The sequence below is a fragment of the Haematobia irritans genome, chromosome 2, assembly GCF_050003625.1.
Source record: "Haematobia irritans isolate KBUSLIRL chromosome 2, ASM5000362v1, whole genome shotgun sequence".
In the NCBI taxonomy this organism is placed as follows: Eukaryota; Metazoa; Arthropoda; class Insecta; order Diptera; family Muscidae; genus Haematobia; species Haematobia irritans.
In genome coordinates this window covers 57,815,974-57,836,957 of record NC_134398.1, presented here as the reverse complement: position 1 = coordinate 57,836,957, position 20,984 = coordinate 57,815,974, and the positions used below count along the sequence as shown (strand labels likewise).

General features: G+C 33.0%; 1 protein-coding gene across 1 annotated transcript in view; it reads right to left on the bottom strand.

The window, feature by feature from the left end:
• Nucleotides 1-618: 618 nt before the first annotated feature.
• beat-Ia (beaten path Ia) overlaps nucleotides 619-20,984 on the bottom strand; it is a 177,624-nt gene continuing 157,258 nt past the window's right edge. The window contains exons 6-8 of the mRNA XM_075298069.1: nucleotides 5,433-5,555; nucleotides 4,840-5,041; nucleotides 619-1,453 (exon numbers count right to left, since the gene is read on the bottom strand). Of these exons, the coding sequence (XP_075154184.1) occupies nucleotides 1,287-1,453; nucleotides 4,840-5,041; nucleotides 5,433-5,555 (492 nt within the window). The 3' untranslated portion in view covers nucleotides 619-1,286. The remainder of the gene's footprint in view (nucleotides 1,454-4,839; nucleotides 5,042-5,432; nucleotides 5,556-20,984) is intronic.

Below are 20,984 nucleotides of genomic sequence, written 5' to 3'. Positions count from 1 at the left end.
CCGATAAAAGGGATGCATAAAATATACTTACATTGTATTTATGAGAACATCTCGTAACTTCTAATTTTTCGGGTTTCGCGTGGGCCATTATGTTCATCCAAGCTTTGTTGCGTCAGCGAATGACTAGGTAGTTTTGACAATTTTTAATTAGTATGGAAATCGGCTCTAAAGAAACAAAACTGAATTTATAAAATTCTCTCCAAACAACAGTTCACTTATGCAAGACTAAAGTAGTAGTTTTTCTTCTCTGTGAGTTTCAGAAAGTTGTGGAAGGTTATTTATATATCATTAGGTGTATAGATCATTACGTTTACTTCACCATCGAGTAATTTTGGCTTGGATTCTCCCATTAAGTCTTTTCTCTAGTCTACTTTTTTTAAATCTGTTAATAATTTTATAAACTTTTCTGACTTTACTTACTTGTTTATTCATATATATGCTGTTATATTGGGCATATTTTATAGGTACCAAGGTGATAATTGAAAAACATCTATAAATATTAGTACTTGTTTGGTATTTATTTAAAAAATTATATGTTTGTCGTTTAATTTAATTTTTCTTATAAAATAAATTTCATATTTATTCATATTTGTTTATAATATGGTATATTTAATTTAAAGATTATGTATACTTAAATGCGTAGATACATACATGTAAATATAGAATTATCTTAGAATATATTCTCAATCAATTATCAATCTATTTGAGCTTTCATGTTTTTTGTTGTTGTTTTTTTTTTGTATTAGAGTTTTTTCCAATACACTTCAATAAACCATTTTGTTTTTACTTTAGCTAATCCTCAAAATATTTGCTGAAATTTCACATTGCATTTTGTTTTCACTTAAATTTCTTCTTTATTTATATATCTTCTTGTTTTTTAAGGTAAACCTTCTATACACTTTTATATTTTAACACATTTTTCATCATTATAATACAATAGGAATTTATTATTTTTTTGTTTTAATCTATTTTCTTATGCAGTGTAGAGGGGGGGCTTTATTTGTTAAACAATATTACAAAATATATATATAAATATATTTTAAGTGGCACTATGAAACACAAAAACTTATAAACAAATCAGGTTTATGTTTGGATTTTGTTGTCTTGTGTTATGGTGTTGCTGTTGCAGTATCCTGTGTTAGTGTATCTGTATTGTAGTGTAGTGTGTATCTTTCAACTTCCGTTTCCTTTGCTTTTTAATATTCTAAGCATCGCCTCGAGGCTCGGGCTTATTTATCTTGTGTACATTTCTAACAATTATAATTACTATGGGAATTGCTGTGATTTCATGAGAACTGTAATCGAGTGGTCCTTAGGTGCCAGCATAAATGAAGAAATGATGTTAGTAGCAGACTTGGTATGCAGGTGAGGAATTGCAAAGAGTTTGTAGAACTTGCCGAAGACCACGCGGAAGTCTCCGCATCATTGGAAGTCATGAAATTATTGAAGAAATCTGAAATTAAATAAATATAAGAATACAACAATAAGTGAACAATTGGCAAATATTTGTAAGAGTAATAATAAAATACAGAAAATATATCTGTCATATTAAAACTTTTTGCTCAGTTCTTTGAACAACTAAAATCAGATTATTCTAAAAACAAAAATATGTTTTAAAAAGGGGCAAATTTCAAACCAATTTTGGTATAGAAATTAACTTTCATGTTTCATAAATGAAAGTAATTCTGTTCTAAACAATACATCTACATTTCCATTTTTAGACAAATCGGAAAAAATTGTGATGTCCACATGATCAAGAAATCAAATCGGTCTATATCCTTCACCGATATAGCCCATTTTCGTAGTTGACCTGTTTGCAGACAAAAGTCGAATATGTTCCAAATTTCATAATGATACTATTGAACAGATAGAGAAGTGGAGAGGCGGGCAACGTTAGATCATCTTAGAATTGCAGCCTCATCAAGAATAAACAAGATACATCATATGTATTGCAACCAACTTCAGGTTGTTATCATTTCCAAACCGCTAGTTAGACGACAGAGAGGCCTAACCCAGTGACAGTTCATTTTATTGTTTACAAGCTTACAAAACATTTTCACCTATTGTATTCAGCAACGAAGTTCTTCTTTGGTTGAAAATCTCAAGTGGCTACCATTAGAGCCATTTGTTTCTCATCGAGCATTTTGTTTCTCGTATCATTGCTCGTTATCCTGATACTGGCAGTGTTGTATCACATCCTAACAGGTACCAAGAAATGGCAACAAAAAACCCGGCTTGATCCGAAAACTGAATGCCAGATTTTAACAAAATACATGCTGCGGTGTTAGAAAACTTGCTCGACATATCTCATATCACATATTTAAAAATGTGCTTGGGCTAAAGTCATTGCAGTTCCAAAAAGTGCAAGAGCTCACCGAAAGAGTCAAGGAAGAAGTGGCATTGCTTGCACACAAGTGGTCAATTTCCGAATTTTATTTTCTCTGACGAGAAGCCATTCCAATTTGAGTAGTTTGTGAACAACGAAAATGATCGTGTTTACTTGCCAAAGAAGTCAACTGAAAATGTACACTCGGCGGCGCTTGAGTTCTGGTGGCCGCTCATATTCATCGATAGTGGGGTCAAAATAATTGCCGAATATTATCGGGAAAATGTTTTGCAGACGGTATTTAAGCCCTGGACTGACTAACCTTTCCGCCGCAGACCAACGACATTCCAACAGGACACCATTGCACTCAGCAGGCGTCAATGACTTAAATGGGAGTTTCTTCGATTCATTCCTACTTGCCACCAAATCTCCTGATCTGAATCCGTTGGCGTCTAGGGCATTTTGGAGAGTAAGGTTTCTACTAAAACACTTTGTGTCGATAATCTCAAGTCCGAAATACCGCAGAACCATTTTCGTGCACACTAAGAAAAAATATCATTCTCCGGAATAAAATTTTAGACAAACGAAATTCCATTTTAAAATAAATTAATTTCTGTACACGGATGAAAAAGACTGTTTTTCATATGTTTGGCTATAAACATTATATGTTTGGAACACAAATTTTTAAACACAATATTTTTGAGTGCAAGCATATAATGTTCATAAACTAGCATAACATGTTTGGGACATATATGCTAATATGTTAAAACATATTATGTTTGGGACATAAAATGTTTGTAAATATAATATGCTTGGATGCAAACATATATTAATTTAGAAATAGCCTATAAACATATATGTGTTTAGTAGCTTGGAGCGCTATTTAACAGGGAGCGATATTGAATTAAGTTGGTGGTTGTTGCTTGTTATTACAAAATTAACATTTTATTTTTCCTTACAAACTGTGTGGTCCGCTGTTCGAATCCCCGTCCGGCAAAAGGTAAAATTAAAATAAAAAAAATCATACAATTGAATAATTTCTTCTACAATGTTTGTATTACAGAAAAAGGAGCTAAGAACTAAAAAATCTCGTGGAAGTGAGAAAGATGTGGGGGAATATACAATTGGGCAGAAACAAAATTTTGAGCATTCAGGTCGAAAACCTATGTTGTTAGCACCTATATTACCTGTTTATTTTCATAATTCATTATGATTGTAAATATATAAATAAATAAATAAAATTTTGAGCACAATATTGTTTGGGAGAATTTTTTTTAAGCATATAATATTTTTGGGTGCAAAATGCTTCCAAACATATTATATGTTCACATAATAACATATTGTTTTTTGGAAGACAACATTATTGAATTTGGATGCAAAAATACAAAATGTTTGGAACTTAGACTACCTAAACATATATTGTTTAGACCAATATGCTTTCAAACATATTATATATTGGAAGAGATCAAACATATAAATGTTTGGGCAATACCCAAAAATGTATATGCTTGAAGCAAAATATGTTTGGGAGTATATGTTACAGAAGCGATTTTTTGTGAGCGTGTAGGAGCAAATAAACCGGAATATATTACAAACGATGCAACGATTGCCTCTAATCGTTTTTATTTGATTTTAAAGAAAATTTTGTTTGTTTAAAATTTCGTTCCTTAGTGCGGTGAGTAATGGCTTTGTCCGACTAATTTCGTCGATGGCGACTGACACTAAATTATCAAAGCTTGGTTTCACTGCATTGTGAAACGCCGTTGGAACTCGACTATAAAATGGAGGTCTCTTGTCATTGAGCTTAACATAGAATCGGACAGCATTCAGTGATAAGAGAGAAGTTCACCACTGTGGTATCACAATGGACTGAATAGTCTAAGTGAGCCTGAAATATCGGGCTGCTACTATAGCTAACCAAACCTAACCATCGCCCGCCGGACGGATGTGCCGACTCAAATATGTCTAAAATTATCCGAACCATTATGAGATAAATTGTACACTTATCTTATCTATGGTGCATAATTTTTGATCATATCTATGGTGCATAATTTTTGTAGTACTGTGTGAAAGATTTAATTTAGGATTTTAACCTTTTTTAAGTTTTATGGAATATATGTTGATTGATTGGCGACTACATTCCTTTCGTGATGAGCCGACCTCCATCACCATCCTATGGAGCTACCGTGGTGTAGTGGGTGGCATGACCCCTTGCATACACAGGGTCGTGGGTTCAAGCCGAGTTTTGACCAAACACCAAAAACTTTTTCAGCGATGGATTAACCCCTCTCTGTTACTGAGCTAAACATAGAATCGGAAACTCCATTGTAAGAGAGAATTTCACCACTATTGTATCAAAATGGACTGAATAGTCTTAGTGAGCCAGGAATATCGGGTAGCCACAATACCTAACCTAACCTATGGAGGTGGGTATAAAACTGGGTGAACTCCCAGATAATTTTAAAATATAAGGTCTAATTAATTCTACTACATAGTCGTTGTATATACCTTACCTTGAATTTGTGTAAAATATGTATCCTCTTTACGCAACATTTCGCCATCTTGTAAAGCGTATTGATCATAATCGTGGTCATTATCCGTTGGTATCATATTGACGGTGTTGCTGGTAAGATATTTATGATGATATTCTATGTCAAGTAATGTTTTCTCTGATGATTTGTGGTATATATCACCGATTTCCGCTATACATCGAATCTGTAAATAAATATGATACAATTAATGTACAACATTTAATCCACGATATTTCATTTGAAAAAAAAAACGGAATTTAAATTGAATTAAATTAGATAATTTTTTATGTTCTCTGATTCCAATATTTATAGATGGATCCAATAATGTTTAATTCTAAAAGATGGCTTGTACTTCATATAAAAATGATTAATTAAAAAAATTGATTGATAGAAAAGTCGATCGCATAAGTGTTATGAAATTGTGGCAAAATTTTATGTTTAATATGAATCGACTTTTGGTCAAATTTAAATTTGTGAAAATTCAATATTCTTATTGATTATTTTTATTATTTCTTCCTGTTTGTAGTCAAATATCTAATTATTTCTAAATACCCTTTGCAATTAATCATGCTTACCTTTAATTTTCCATTTTCAAAATGATAATCGTTTATTACAAAATGCAATCCAATTGTTGCCGTTTGCATATCGTTTCTTGAATCCTTGTGGATTTTATAATGACGTACATAGGATGGATGGACCTGAAATTAAATATTAATTTAAATTATAATCATTGATTAAGTTATATATCATCATTTTGGACACGGTAATGAAAAACTGAAATTAATGCAAACATACGTGGTGTATCCCACATGTATATGATAGTAAAATTTCGTCGCAACGTATTATTTTAACAACCACATGGCTATTTTTGAGCAGATATGAAATAAACAATGGAAAGTCGATAAATATCGACCAAACTCAATAAATACTAAAATTATGTATCGTCCGATGAATCATAAATACTGTTTTGTGCAATTGCATAAAAATAAGTCCAGCTTTATATTTCTCATATTTTTTGACTAACCTTTCAAATTGCCTAAAAACTTCGAAGCATTATTGCACTCACCAATATGTTATTTATGTTATATTGGAAAATAGTGAAAAGAGTCTTAGAAATGACAATATTGAGACTCCTGTGGAAGTAAGATTTTTCGGATCCATTTCAAATTCCTATGACATTATCTGTCTTCTAAATTCCATACAAAAATTGACCAATTTTGGTCGAAAATTATCTAATATAGACTTTGACTTCTTGAGCATCCTGGGGTGAGTTTTTAGTCCGATCCAATTGAAACTTAGCATATGATCTCGAAAATTAATCCATATCGTTCAATAAATGTTTAAAGCCGCCATTAACCCTCTAATGCCCAATCCCGCCTTTAGGCGGGCTTCATTTAATAAGGAAGCTTTTAGTAAAACACACCTTAAGACAACAAAATTGGGTAAAATACAAAGAAAACTTAGATGAAACTGTTCAAGAGGCTTTGCAGCATATACTGAATTTTACCGTATACATTTTTCTTGTTTAGTTTTCTTGCTTTTGTGTCGTTAAGATTAAAAATTTAATCAGCTGGCAAAAAATTGGGGCGTTAAAAACCAATCTCTATGTTTCACCTTCTGAGTCCTCATAGTCGTTCTATAGTTTGACGAGTATTTATTTATTTCGCTTAACGATGGTAGTTATTTGTTTGTGATTAAGGAACATGCCAAAAATTCAACATTCATTTGTCGCTACAATTTTCAAGCTTTGAGATAGTCCCCAAAAACTAATCAATATGCTCATAGCCCAACACCGATGTTGCATAAATTCTAACGCCATCATCAATTCAAACACAAAAGAGATACCAACGTTGGATTGGTAGATGAAGGCATGTTGAAAGGGAATTGGTTTTGTGTCGTGGACGACCTCACATGTGCAGTATGCTAAATGTTCGCAAATAAAAATAATTACATAGGAACACACGGATATAGTGGACCAAGTCAGAATTCAGAAATAAATGAGGAAAATCGACTGTTTTGGACATTTTCGCAATATGTACACATGTAGGTTCTAATGATAACGCCTACAGCATGTTCATCAAGTGGGACTAATGACAAAACTCATAATTTGAAATAGTTAAGGGTGAATACTGATGGACCAACATACCATAAAGCTTGTATAAAAGAGTGGTTCACCTGGAATAAAGTTTTACCCAAACAGGACATGAAAATATGGAGTTTACTCTGAAAAATATGATTTTCTGAATTAATCTCGAATTTATATTATTCAATTAGTTTTTTAATTAATAAGGCTTAAATAAGTCGAGAAAATAAAGCACAAATCACAAAATCAATGAGATATCAAAAATATACTTGATTAAAAAAATTTATTGATTTCTCGGGTATATTCAATTATTTTTTAATTAAAATTTAAACGATATCGCAAGACTCAGTTAACATTTTTGAACCAATAAATAATTTAGTTGAACTGTTTCTCCTTTTTGAAAAATAATAACAAATTGATTCAATTTAAACTAGTAAAGTCTAAAGACGGGAGGGCTGACTATATTATACCCTTCACCACAATGTAGACTAAACTTTTTGATACCATCTCAACTGTTAAATTTTTTGTGCTATTTAAAGGTTTTATATTCCTATACACACATATTTAAATCTGTACCGATTTGAACCAAAATTGACACACTTAATAATACTACTAATTGCACTATTTGAGCAAGATGTTAAGCAAATCAATATGAAATTCCGGCTTCTGGGGCCATATAAATACCAAACGACAGTTATGTATGAGATCTATATCTAAATCTGAAACAATGTTCTGCAATATGAGTCTCACAAAATATTTGAGTATACGAAATTTTAAGAAGATCGGTAGATAAATAAGACATTTATCTAAATCCGAATCGATTTTTTCTAAAACCAATAGGGATCGTCTTTGAGCCGAAAAAAGACCATATGCTAAATTTGAAGACGATCCGACGAAAAGTGCGAGCTGCTTTGACGTGGTGTTATCACGGTTGCCACTCGTGCCAAAAATAATCTACCAAAAATTTTATTAAAATTTTACCAAAAATTAAAAAAAAAATTTAAATCTTATTGGTTAGTATGATTTTTTTTTTCGAAAGAAGTGTTTTGTTATTTTAATTTTGAAGTTTATTTCAGTATTTGCAATAGTATATATTTTGATCTCTCCTATTAGCGAACATTTTCTTGGGTGTGTAAATATCCCTTTAAATGCTTTAAAAATTTTAGCTTGCACCAACAAGGGGAAGTTACTACATCTAAAAAAGAACTTACTCATAATAGCCTTTGAAGTATAATCTAACATGAAAATTAAATTTTATATTGAATTTATAGAAAATTTTGACAAAATTTTATTTCAAATTTACTTGGGCAATGCTTTTAGATGGTTGGGCTTTGGCCAAATAAATTTGACAAACAAATTTTTTCTCTGTTTGTTAAGCTACTCTAGTAGTTTAGCCAACGATGGTGTTAAGCTGAAATCAATACAATAATGATGAAGAAGGAACCAAGAATAACTAAACCAGAACAAAATTTAACTGTTTTGGAAAAGTTTTTCAACATTTTTACTTCTATCGAAAATTTATAACCCACGACCCTTTGCATGCAAGGCAGACATGCTAACTTCTGCTCCACGTGGCAAACAAATGTATGTTTCTGTTAAATAATGTTATGTTTTCATGGGCTCGTGGGCGCTGCAAACTATGCTATATAAATGTAACTTATAGCGATAATTATCTACTGGTGACTATAACAGCTACGTAGTCCAGTGGATAGTGTGTTGGCTTACAAACTGTATGTACGGTTCGATTCTCCGTGCAGGCGAAAGGTAAAATTTAAAAAAAAATATAAAAGTGAATTATTTCTTCAACATTATTTGTATTACAGAAAAAGGTGCCAAGAACTAAAATATTTCGTGGAAGTGAAAATTACGAGTATGTTAGGAAATGAGCACAATATAATTTTTTTGGGCTCAAAATGCTTCCAAACATATAATATGTACATATAAAACAAACATATTAATGTTTCGGCAGTAACTCTCTTTGTCGTCTCAGCGGCTTCCAGTTTTCGATTTCCCCCCGATCCAGACTTCCTGGCTGTCGACAAACGTTCCCCAAACACTTTAATTACATTTGTAACGGTTGATTTGGCAACTTTTAGCGATTTTGCCAGCTTTGCGTGCGAGTAACTCGGATTTTAGCGATGCGCGAGCAAAATTTTGATACGCTCCTCTTCTTGCTTGGACGGCATTTTGACAACTGAAGAGTGAATTCCAAAATCAAAATAGGAGCAACATTCTACACACATACACCTTCAAAATGAGGGGTGTTCAGGGTTTTTAAATGCAAAATTGAAAGAAATACGTCAAGTTTATATTGACCAAATTTTGACCGTATCACCCTTTATCCAATAATATATGTGCTTCCTGCAAAATATGTTTGGAACCTATGTTAAAGAAGCGATTTTTTTGAGGGTGTAGGCGTCTTCTAGCAACTATACAAAAATTGGTGAGTGAACTGATTTCCATCTTCTTGGAGAGGCAAATATTATACGATCCGGTTGAAATTAGGTACGTGATGTTAGCATATGCATTCTAACAGTCATGCAAAAATTGGTAAATATTGGTCCATACAAATATATAGCTCCCACACAGAAAAAAATGTCTGTAGTTAAACTAACGCTAATTTTAACTTGTTTTCATTGCAAACAAAAATATTTGTTTGTAATAAAATTGTACTATATTTTGCGAAATTTTCCACAGTCCAATGAAATTTTCGTTTTTTTTAAGTATGTATTAAACATTTCAAGAATTAAGCGTGGGTATAAAATTCAATGACTGTACGCATAAGTTCAATATGAACTAACGCAAATGAAAACCAATCTGGAAGCTTGACTCTTTTGAGCTTATGGGTACTCAGACATTTTTGACAAACAAGCTTGTGTTGTTTAGAGCAAAGATTCATCTCGCCCACAAAAATTGAATTAAATCGTGAATATTGTATCTATGCTATGCTCCAGAGAACTGCGACAGGTTGCTTTTTTCGTATTGCAATCTTACCCACAATTAGAACGTTTACGATGCAGCAGGGGAGTGAGAAATTATTATTGTATTAAATGTTCATATTTAAACAAAAAATTGTGACCAAAACCGCGAAAATACGAAATTTAATGTTGAGCAGCATTGACGAACAACACAAAAGCATATGCCGGAAAACTTGTGTTTGGGACTGACTCTTTACGAAAAAATAAAAACGAAATGTCAGAAAATTTTTTTTGGAACTGAGACATGTTTTTCGGAGAGAAGTGGATCATCTATCTATACCCTATAATCAATGGTTTTACTGTGTTGTTGTCGAGTGACCAACACTCGTACTAACAACTACCGACAGTCGTCGGTTACGTTGAATACTGGGGGTTGAAATTCATTTTACCAATTGATATTTTAAAATTGCAAATATTGGTGTTTAACAAATACACTGGTCGGTTGCGGTAGATCGCAGCCGTTCTCTGCTTTGATCCTGATTCGTGTCGATAAAGGATTTACCCGTTTTAATCTTAGGATCGGCTCAGCGTAGCTTCATCTGTGAAGTATAATCTTCGTCAGATAAAATCCTTCCCCCGCACCAGCAAATTCTATCGGGCGTACTATTCCGACATTTTACGGCGAATTATAACCTTTGTCATACAAACTGCTTCCCCTCCGCGTCAGCGAATTATAATCTCCATGAGACAAATTACTTCCCCCATTTGCCTGCATAGTATAATCTTCGCCAGACAAATTGTTTCCAAAACAGAAAGGGTTTAATAAAAATTTTAAAAAAATTTTTAATGTTGAAAAGAAGTCACATGTATAAAAACCTATTTCCAAATTCGCGAATATATTTGACTTGAGACACGAGCGTACTAATCTAATACTTGTCGCTTTCAATATCGATATGGTTACAGGAACAAAACCAAAAACAACGCCGACATAGGCGTTGAAAGGGTTAGTGCACTGAAAAAAATATTGATTATTTTTTTTTGAAAGATTTCATGTCTTTAAAATACGAATGCAAATTTTGCTTCGCATTTCTCTAATATAAAGTTTTTTTCTTTGTCCAAAAGTCGATAATCTTTTCAATGAAGTCGTAATGTCCTTATAATTAAGTGATTTGACTTAAAAATGGGTATCATAACATGAAAGAAAAAATGTTTGGGCTAAGGTCAACTTGACTTTAATAATTCAGAAAAATTCTTTAAATTTAATGAATTTGTCTTTAAATTTGTTGCCTTTTTGCGTCTTGACTATAAAGCAAAAAATTGTTCAAATTTAGGACATGTTTTCCTAACTCTATTTTAAAGATGTTTTTTACTTGAAACATAGCATAATTTCTACTGGATGTCGAGTCTTAATTTGGAAAATAAAGTTGTCCTTAACTCTTTTTTAAAGGACTTTGATAGCATATGAAGAAAATAAGCTGAGAAAGCGAAAAATTAAAATTTGCTTCCTAGAAGCAAGTACACAAAACCCAAATTTAAAAGAGAATTGTGTCTTAAAAGTATCCTTACTTGTATTCTCCGCTTCTTTGGCTCGGAATCAATACCAAATTTTTTAAAGTAAAGACAAAATCTTTGGAACCGGGCATGCTTTTTTTCAGTATGTGTAAATATAACAATAGCCCAAACGGCTTCCCATAAGAAATGCACGTAAACAAGTGTTCGCCAATCGCCTATCGCTATGGTTATATTTACACACTTAATGGGGAATCTACGATATAAAGCGATTTTCGATGATTAATAAATGTTATCGTTCTCTAATCCCGAAATATTAAGGCAACCCTCGTTAAAGGTATTTTATCTATGCAATATGTTGCGAAATATTTAATTTTCTCCACTCGCCCCTAAAATGTCTGCAAAGCTTGGGTCCCAAAAATTTTTTTTAAATAAAATATCCGTTAATATTAAATATTTTTAAAAAACTTTCAAATGGTATTTGCCTGTAAGATGCCAGTCTATTAAACATGTAGAACGGATTCATTTGCTTTCAACACACAAATGTAGGCAATGTGAGCGCTTATCCCAAATTGTGTCGATTTTTGGTAGAATATTTCTGTATTTTCGATGTGGATGGACAAGCGCAAAGAAGAAATAAACTGTGCACAATACATTAGGTATTTTATGATAGACACTCAAAATAAGAGGATGCACCGACGAATGTTGGCGACCTCCATCGACACCAACATCGAAATTATCAAATGCCACTAAAATTACATTTATACTAGTGTACAAAAAGTAACTGAGTGCTGCAACATATGGGTATTTTCAGGAGGTCCGATTGAGCGTATGTGTAACTTTAATAAAAGCGTTCCAATTATTCACTGCGACATAGTTTCATTAATTAATCCACAAATGTTAATCACACGCAACACCATTTTTGGACAGTGACACTTCAAAAGTGATTAGTTCAGGAATAACCTTGAGTAAAAAGATACACTTGGAAAAATATTGTCGTGAACACAAAAATTTCTTGTCTTTAAACTAACTAAACTAAAGTTAAATTGGCTTTAGTGAAATAGAGGGTTCACTTTTTTTGAATGTAGATTAATTTTAAACGAATCCAACCGTGCAAGAATATCCGAACCCTCATTACTCGAACGATTTCGAGTTTTTATTTTTACTTGGATGATCCTATCCTCTCTAGAGAGAGGCCGGTGCATATTAGAAGAATATCAAAGTTTTACCAATGCACTATGGGGCCAACGAACGGATTTTGAGGCAAAAACTACAAAAATTCACTCATCGGTTTAAAATTTGGAACACATGTTGTGCATAACGTCAGAAGAGCTCATAAAAATTTTCAGATCGATCCGCCCACTGAAACCTTTAATATTTATACCCTACACTAGACTGTGGTTTTGTATTCAATGTCTAGGTCGCAATTTTAGACCAATTGACGTTAAATTTTGCACGCTTATGTGTATTGGGTCAGGATAGAGCCCTATTGATTTTGGAGGAAATCGGTTAAGATTTAGTATAGCTCGCATATATATCTTACGCCCGATACGCACATATAAGGCCCAAGAGGCCGTAGTTTCATCCCAATTCTTTCAAATTTTGCACAAAGGGTAAAATTTATAGTATTTGCAAGTGTGCTAAATTTGGTGGAAATCGGTTCAGAATTAGATATAGCTTCCATATATATGCTTCGTACGATTTACACAAATGTGACCACAGAGACCAAAGTTTTACTCCGATTTAGAAGAAATTTTGCGCAAGGAGCAGAATTAACATTCTAGCAATGCATGCCAAATTTGGTGGAAATCGGTTCAGATTTAGATATAGCTTTCATATATATCGTTTAACTTATATGCATTTTATTGGTTCCAGAGGCCAGAGTTTCACCTTAATTTGATTCACACACAAAGATGGCTCTATTGAAAAGACCTCTTATTCTGTGAATCCTCGAGTCCTTCTTTGCATGATCAAAGTCTTTATTATAACATTTATTTATATTTAGTGAAGCATTTCCCGCAAACAGCCAATGGGACGCATCTGCTCTTTGTGTTTCTTCAATTCTTGTTTGGCTCAAGCGAAAATATTATATGTTTTCTTAATTATTGATGCCATGTAAGTTTTTTTTGCATTCCTTGAAAATTTGGAATACGACACCAAAGGAATTCCCACCTTTTTGCAGTCAAAATGTTACGAGTTAATTTTTATTTTTTTTTATTTTTAGAAACACTGAATTTTTGAATTTTTAAATGTTTTTCATTATAATGTTTTTCATTATAATTTCATCCGATCCGGCTGAAATTTGGTACATGGTGTTAGTATATGGTCTCTAACAACCATGCATAAATTGGTCCACATCGGTCCATATTTATATATAGCCCCCATATAAACCGATCCCCCGATTTGGCTTGCGAGGCCTCTAAGAGAAGCGAATTTCATCCGATCTGGCTGAAATTTGGTACATGGTGTTAGTATATGGTCTCTAACAACCGTGCAAAAATTGGTCCACATCGGTAGATAATTATATATAGCCCCAATATAAACCGATCACCAGGTTTGACCTCCAGAGCCTCTTGGAAGACCAAAATTAATCTGATTCTGTTGAAATTTGGTACGTGGTGGTAGTATATGATATTTAACAACCATGCCAAAAGTGGTCCATATCAGTCCATAATCATATATAGCCCCCATATAAACCGATCCCGAGATTTGGTTCTGGAGCCTCTTGGAGGAGCAAATTTCATCCGAGTCAGTTGAAATTTGGTACATTGTGCTAGTATATGGCCGTTAACAACCATGCCTAACTAGGTCCATATCGGTCTATAGTTATATATAGCCCTCAGATAAATCGATCTCCAATCACACAAAAATTGGTCCATATCAACAATTGTATATAGCCCCCATATAAGCGACCCCCATATTTCAATTCTGGCTCCCTACGTACCGTGCAAAAGTCCATATCGATTCGTAATTATTTGTAGACTTACCTACATATACTTTTTTTGTCCACGTATGGACTAACTCACAATTTAGAAAACGATTTAAGATACCACAACCCAAGTAATTCGATTGTGGATGACAGTCTTTCGTAGAAGTTTCTACGCAATCCATGGTGGAGGGTACATAAGATTCGGCCTGGCCGAACTTACGGCCGTTTATACTTGTTTTATTATAACATGACCTCAAGACTTACACACTCTACAAATTATTATAACAAAAGGTCAAATATACACCAACTACAAGATTTATAAAAATAAAAAAAGATTAATATTGGTAAAAAAAAAAAACAGTTTTCTTTTTTCAAATTTCTTTTTTAACTAAAAAAAGTCTAAATACTTCCGCCGATCATTTGCGATGATCTACATTTGTACTACTTCCTTGAAGCTGTTTTTTACTGACAGGAGATGTCTTTAAAGACTTTATTTTAGGACGTGTTTTACTTGAAATATATCATAATTTCTATTTGACGTCAAGACTGCATTTCTAAATATAATTGTGCTTAAAAAGTTTTTAAAACACTTTGCCAACACTTACGACAAAACTAAAAAAAAAATAATTTCAGCTTGGTTTCCTAGCGTTATACATTCAAAAGAGAATTGGCTCCTTTACCTCAGAAACAATACCAAAATTTATTATGGTGAAGAGTCTTTGGAAGAGGGGAAATTTTGTGCAGTGTAGGAATTCTTCCACTTTCCAGAATATATACCTAATGCGCCGCCCAGACTATAAGATTATCCGGACGACAGTGCTCGTGTCGAACATATCCCAGATATTGGCCACACTATAAGTTATGTCGGAAGACATAAAATTTATCGATATTTTACTTACCTCCGACAATTCTTAGCGTTCGGTCACACTGTAATATATATTCTTCTTTACAAATACAGCCAATCCGTCCGGAAAAGCTTATAGTCTAGACGGCGCTAAATTTACCAAAAATACAAAATCTTTAATATTTTTTCTGTGTATGCTTATTTGAAATATGCAACCCAAAAAAGGCATTACTGCATGAAGTGTCATTGCAGTTAACATTAAGTTGATTTTTGTCATGATTTTTGGGTTCTTCTACAAATGTTCATATTGGTTGTTGGTTTTATCCAATTTTCGAAGCTTCATCATATGCAACTTTACCAAATGTAGTAAATGGCCACCACAATGTTATGCGTTTTATATCACCATAGACGAGAGGTTCTTGTTCATTAAACAAGGAAGAATGGGTAAAAAAAAATATACGCACAAATATTTTGTCGAAATTACAAATTCAGGTTTTTTGTGACATAGAAGAATCCAATCTAGTCAACAACGAAATTTGACTTGTCAAAAATTTTAATCTTTCCTTAATGATCTTGGAATAGATTCCTAGCCAATTATGACACTTTTTTTTAAATTAAAAAATTTTAAATATATATATCTACACAGAAAAATATTGCGTAGTTAAACTAAAGTAAACTTATTCCTATTGCAAAAAAAATTATTTGTGCGTAGTTAAATTTTACTATATTTTTTCGAAATTTTCCACAGCCCAATGCTGTTTTCTTTTTTAAGTATATCTCAAACATTTTATGAACTAAATGTGGGTGTAAAGTTCACTGACCGTACATATAAGTTCAATATGAACTAAGCAGAAGAAAATTTTCGTACGATTAAAATGGTCATGATTTGGAGCCAAAGATTTTCTTCTTAACTTTAAGATAACTTTTTTCTTCTATAAATTATATAAATTTTCCTGGCTTTAACAAAGGTTTGAAATGTGTAGTACAATTTTCGCACGAGTTAGTTAAGTTTACTTTTTCGGCTTCTAGGTGCTATACAAGCAGAGAAGAAACATGGAACATTTTTGTTGCAAAAATACTATTTTATAGCCAAACATAAGCTTGCCTACCGAAATTAGATGCATCATTTCTGAGAAAAAACATGGTTGCTACAAACATGTTCTATGTTCCTTATACCAAAATAACATAATGCTTTTGAAAGATAAACATCTTGATGATCAAATTCCTATTCAGTTTACCCCCATTTTCATGGAGCTCCGTTAGTGATACGTTAGTTAACGAACTTATTAACCGTACTATGGACATATCTGTTATCTTGCCTATAAATTCCATATACCAGTTGGGTACTTAACTGCTAAAAATTTTTCAGTTAAGGTTAACAGGAGATCAAATATTTTCATTTTACTTTCTGTTAACTGGGAGTTAAAATCTAACGGAGCTACATAAAAATAGCCGTTAAAAACCAAAATCTTCCACACATGTGTTACCCGATATTAGGGAGCCATCGTGATGCAATGATTACCATGTCCGCCTAGCATACATAGGATCATGGGTTCAATTGACCAAACACCGAGAAGTTTATCAGCGGTGGACTATTCCTTCTCAGTAATGCTGGTGACATTTCTGAGTGTTTCGAAGTTTCTCTAAGTGGTTTCACCGCAATGTGCATCACCGTTAGGCCTCGGCTATAAAAATGGGGTTCCTCGTCATTAAGCTAAAACATAGAATTGGGCAGCACTCAGTGATAAGAGAGAAGTTCGCCACTATGGTATCACAAAGAACTGAATAGTCTAAGCTGGCCTTAAATATGGGGCTGCCACTATACCTAACCCATATTTGAAGTTTTTATCTTTAATTCAAACATTCATTGGCCGACAATTGGTCGACACTGAAACATATGTACTCGTATAGTCAGGCTTGTAAGATGGGTATCTGGCATTTTCTTTTCAATAGCTTAATAATACAAATTCCTTAATCTTCATGTCCAATTAGCTCGCATTAAAATTGTAATAATACACTCAAAAAAAATTTATTTGGATCCAAAGATTTTGACCTTCCTTTAAGGATTTTGGTATTGATTCAGAGCCAAAGATTCAGCTTCCATAAAATAAAGACATTTTTAGCGACCTGCCTGGCTTTAAATCTCGGATCAATAAAATTAAAATTAGGATACAGATCTCATTGATCAAATATTTATTCTCTTTTTGCGGTGTATTAATAAAGCTATTCACGTACCAACGAATGCCAGTTTAAAAATCCAAATTATAACTGATACTTTAAACTAAAAAATGTTTTCTTAATTCAAAAAAAAAAAAAAAAAAAACTTTAAAGTGAAGATGCTAAATCCTTAAAATAAGTCTTAGCCTATATTTGAAGCGTTATTATCTTAAATCAAAAGCTCCCTTTGAATCAAAACTGTGTTTCTTTACTCTAAAGAAAATTTGCCTTAGGTCAAAGACATACGATTTTAACAAAGGGACGCAAGAAAAAAATTTTTGAAGCAAAGATTATTAACTTTATTTTAATTAAAATTTCATTATTTTAAAGAAATTTGTCCTTAATATTTTGTAAACTGTGTATCCTAAAATGTAGTTTGCGTAATCATTAATATCACGTAAATATTTTTTCAGTGTAATAACTATGAAACATTACCCAAAATTGATTAAATCCTCTTTAATGCCCCGTCTCTGATATCGAACGATAGCTTTCTTTCGTATTTCAATCGAAAGAAAATTGATTTTGGTTTCTCTATATCGAAAGACACGAAAAGAACATACATATATAATATGTGTCAAGAAAAAAGTAAACCTATTGTTAGAATTTGAATGAATTCTGAGGCCAAAATTTTGAAAATACAAATTTTTGATAATCAATGTATTCTCATACAAACGCGAAAAAAAAAACAAGTATATAGAGTAGTAAGTTCGGCCGGGTCGAATCTTAAATACCCACCACCATTAATCAGATATAATAGTTTCCTTTAAAACTTTCAGGGAATTTGATGACAGATATTTTCCCAAGCAGATCAGTTCAACCAGTACGCTTCCCACAGATAAATGTAAAGATTTTACCTATGAAGACTAGATCAGATTCTGAATTTATAAGAGCCATTTTTTTGTTTGAGTTTTAAAGGAATAATAAACATCTCTTGTAAGTGCAAGAAAATGATGAAATAACGACCTGATTTGAAATCTAAAATCTGTGAATTTTCATCCCAATTATTTAAATGACTACGGGAAGTAAAATCTGGAAATTTTGCATTCAGTTTCAAGCAATTTTCATGATCAGTGCGCCTTTTATACCCTCAATAAGTGAAATCGGTCTATATGGAGGCCTTACCAAATGGACCGATAAAACTAAATCATATACACTTTGTTATGGGTCTAAACTGCCAGTATATTTTCAATTTGTGGCAAATGGGATAAAAACTACATTTTCTAGAAACCCTAGGAGTTAAATTGGGAGTTCGGTGTAATGGGGGCTATACCAAAACATGGAAGGATACACACAGCATTCAGCACATTTAATTGTAGTTCTAGAATCTAGACCCCAAATCGGAGGGCCGGTTTATAAGGGGCTATATCAAAAACTGTACCGATACTCAATATATTCGGCACACGCCTTTACGGTCCTATAATATCTCTAGATTTCCAATTTCAGGCAAATTGGGTAAAAACTACGGATTCTAGAAGCCCAAGAAGTATAATCGGGAGATCGGTCTATATGGGGGCTATATCAAAACATGGACCGATACTCACCATTTTCGGCACCTCTTTATGGTCCTAGAATACCTCTAGATTTCCGATTTGAGGCAAATTGGGTAAAAACTACGGATTGTAGAAGCCCAAGAAGTAAAATCGGGATATCGGTTTATATGGGGGCATTATCAAAACATGGACCGGTACCCACTATTTTCGACACACGTCTTTATGGTCATGGAATACCTCAAGATTTCAAATTTCAGGCAAATTGTATCAAAAGTACGGATTGTAGAAGCCCAAGAAATAAAATGGGGAGATCGGTCTATATGGGGCATATATCAAAACATGGACCGATACACCCCATTTTCGGCACATCTCTTTATGGTCCTAGAATACCTCTAGATTTCCAGTTTCAAGCAAATCGGATAGAAAATACTTTTTCTATACGCCCAAGAAGCAAAATCGGGAAATCGGTCCATATGGGCGCTATACCAAAACATGGACCGATAGGCACCATTTTCGGTACACTTTTTGATGGTCATAAAATACCTCTAGATTTTCAATTTCAGGCAAATTGGATAAAAACTACAGTTTTTATAAGTCCAAGACCCCAAATCGGGAGGTCGGTTTATATGGGGATAGTCCCCAAAACTTGGACCGATATAGCCCATCTTCGAACTTGACCTGCCGGCAAACAAAAGACGAATCTGTGCCAAATTTCAGGACGATAGCGCTAATACTGCACGCAGAGAAGAAACATGATTGTCACAATCATATTCGAAGAGCAAAATAATATGATAGCAGCTATTTTTGCGGCGACCATGTAATATTTTAACCTGCAACCATGTTGGCTCAGTGAACATGGTTCTAAGAAAAATACAATTGTCCTCATCTAAAATGTTATTATATTGATAAAAAGAATTTTGTTTCCATTAAAAGACAATGGTCACGATCTAAAATGTTATGTTATTCGTCAAAAATGTTTTTCTTCTAGTTAAAAGAACATGGTCACAACCTAAAATGTTTTGATTTTTATGAAAAACTTTTTTCGTTGTCGAAAAAAGGACGCCACTTGAGAAAAGAAAACACAAAATCAACTTTATTTATTTGTTTTTATTTATTTATACACTAATTCATTGTTTATTTGTATTTATAATGTCGTGCAAGCGACATCACCATACTTTTACACACTCTAGTTTGGTTCAATGTCAACAATAAGTAATCATTCCATATTTACTTCGTGCCCATCAAATGTACAAACGCAGACATCATGTAACTGCAAATAAAAATAAATGATACCATATAGCAAAATGCAGAACAAAAAACAGGTACATTTTTCAATTACACTTTCCTTTTTTGTGTTCACATAAAACCACGTGCCACTTCTGAATAAATAAATTAACACAAAATACAATAATTCCGTATTCTCCGTCCATTCCAAGAAACAATCAACACACGACTGACGCGCAAAATGAAAATCGTGTGTACCTGCTCAATGTTTTTATAAAATTCTTGTCGCTGCAAAAAAATTAAATGTCACGAAAACAATGTACATGGTCTTTATGGCCATCTAATGGTTGTAAACATGTCTATACGTAAACTATAAAAATACTTTTTTCTCTGCAAAAAAGTAAAAAAATTGAATGGTCAGGTACATGATTTTCCTGACCATTTAATGGTCTCAAATTCTATCATTTAAATAATAGAACATGTTTGCGGCATTTGAGAACCATTTAAATGCTTATTGCCAACATATATTTTTCTCCGCTCGAAAATTATTTTTACAAAGACAAAATACATGGTTTTCGCGACAATTACATACTCTAAATAAGCATTAAATGGATGCGGCAACCATGTCCAAACATGTTTTTTCTGTGCGTGTGAAGGCTGTAGCGCGATTACAACAGACAGACAAACGGTCAGACGGACTTGCTTATATCGTCTTAGAATTTCTCCCTGATCAAGAATATATATACTTTACATAGTCGGAAATCGATATTTGGATGTGTTACAAACGAAATGACAAACTTATTATACCCCCGTCACCATTCTATGGTGGTGGGTATAAAAATAAACGAAATTTTATACAAACGAAACGAAATAAATAAAAAAAATAAATATCGTTTCCCATTTGCTTTTCGCT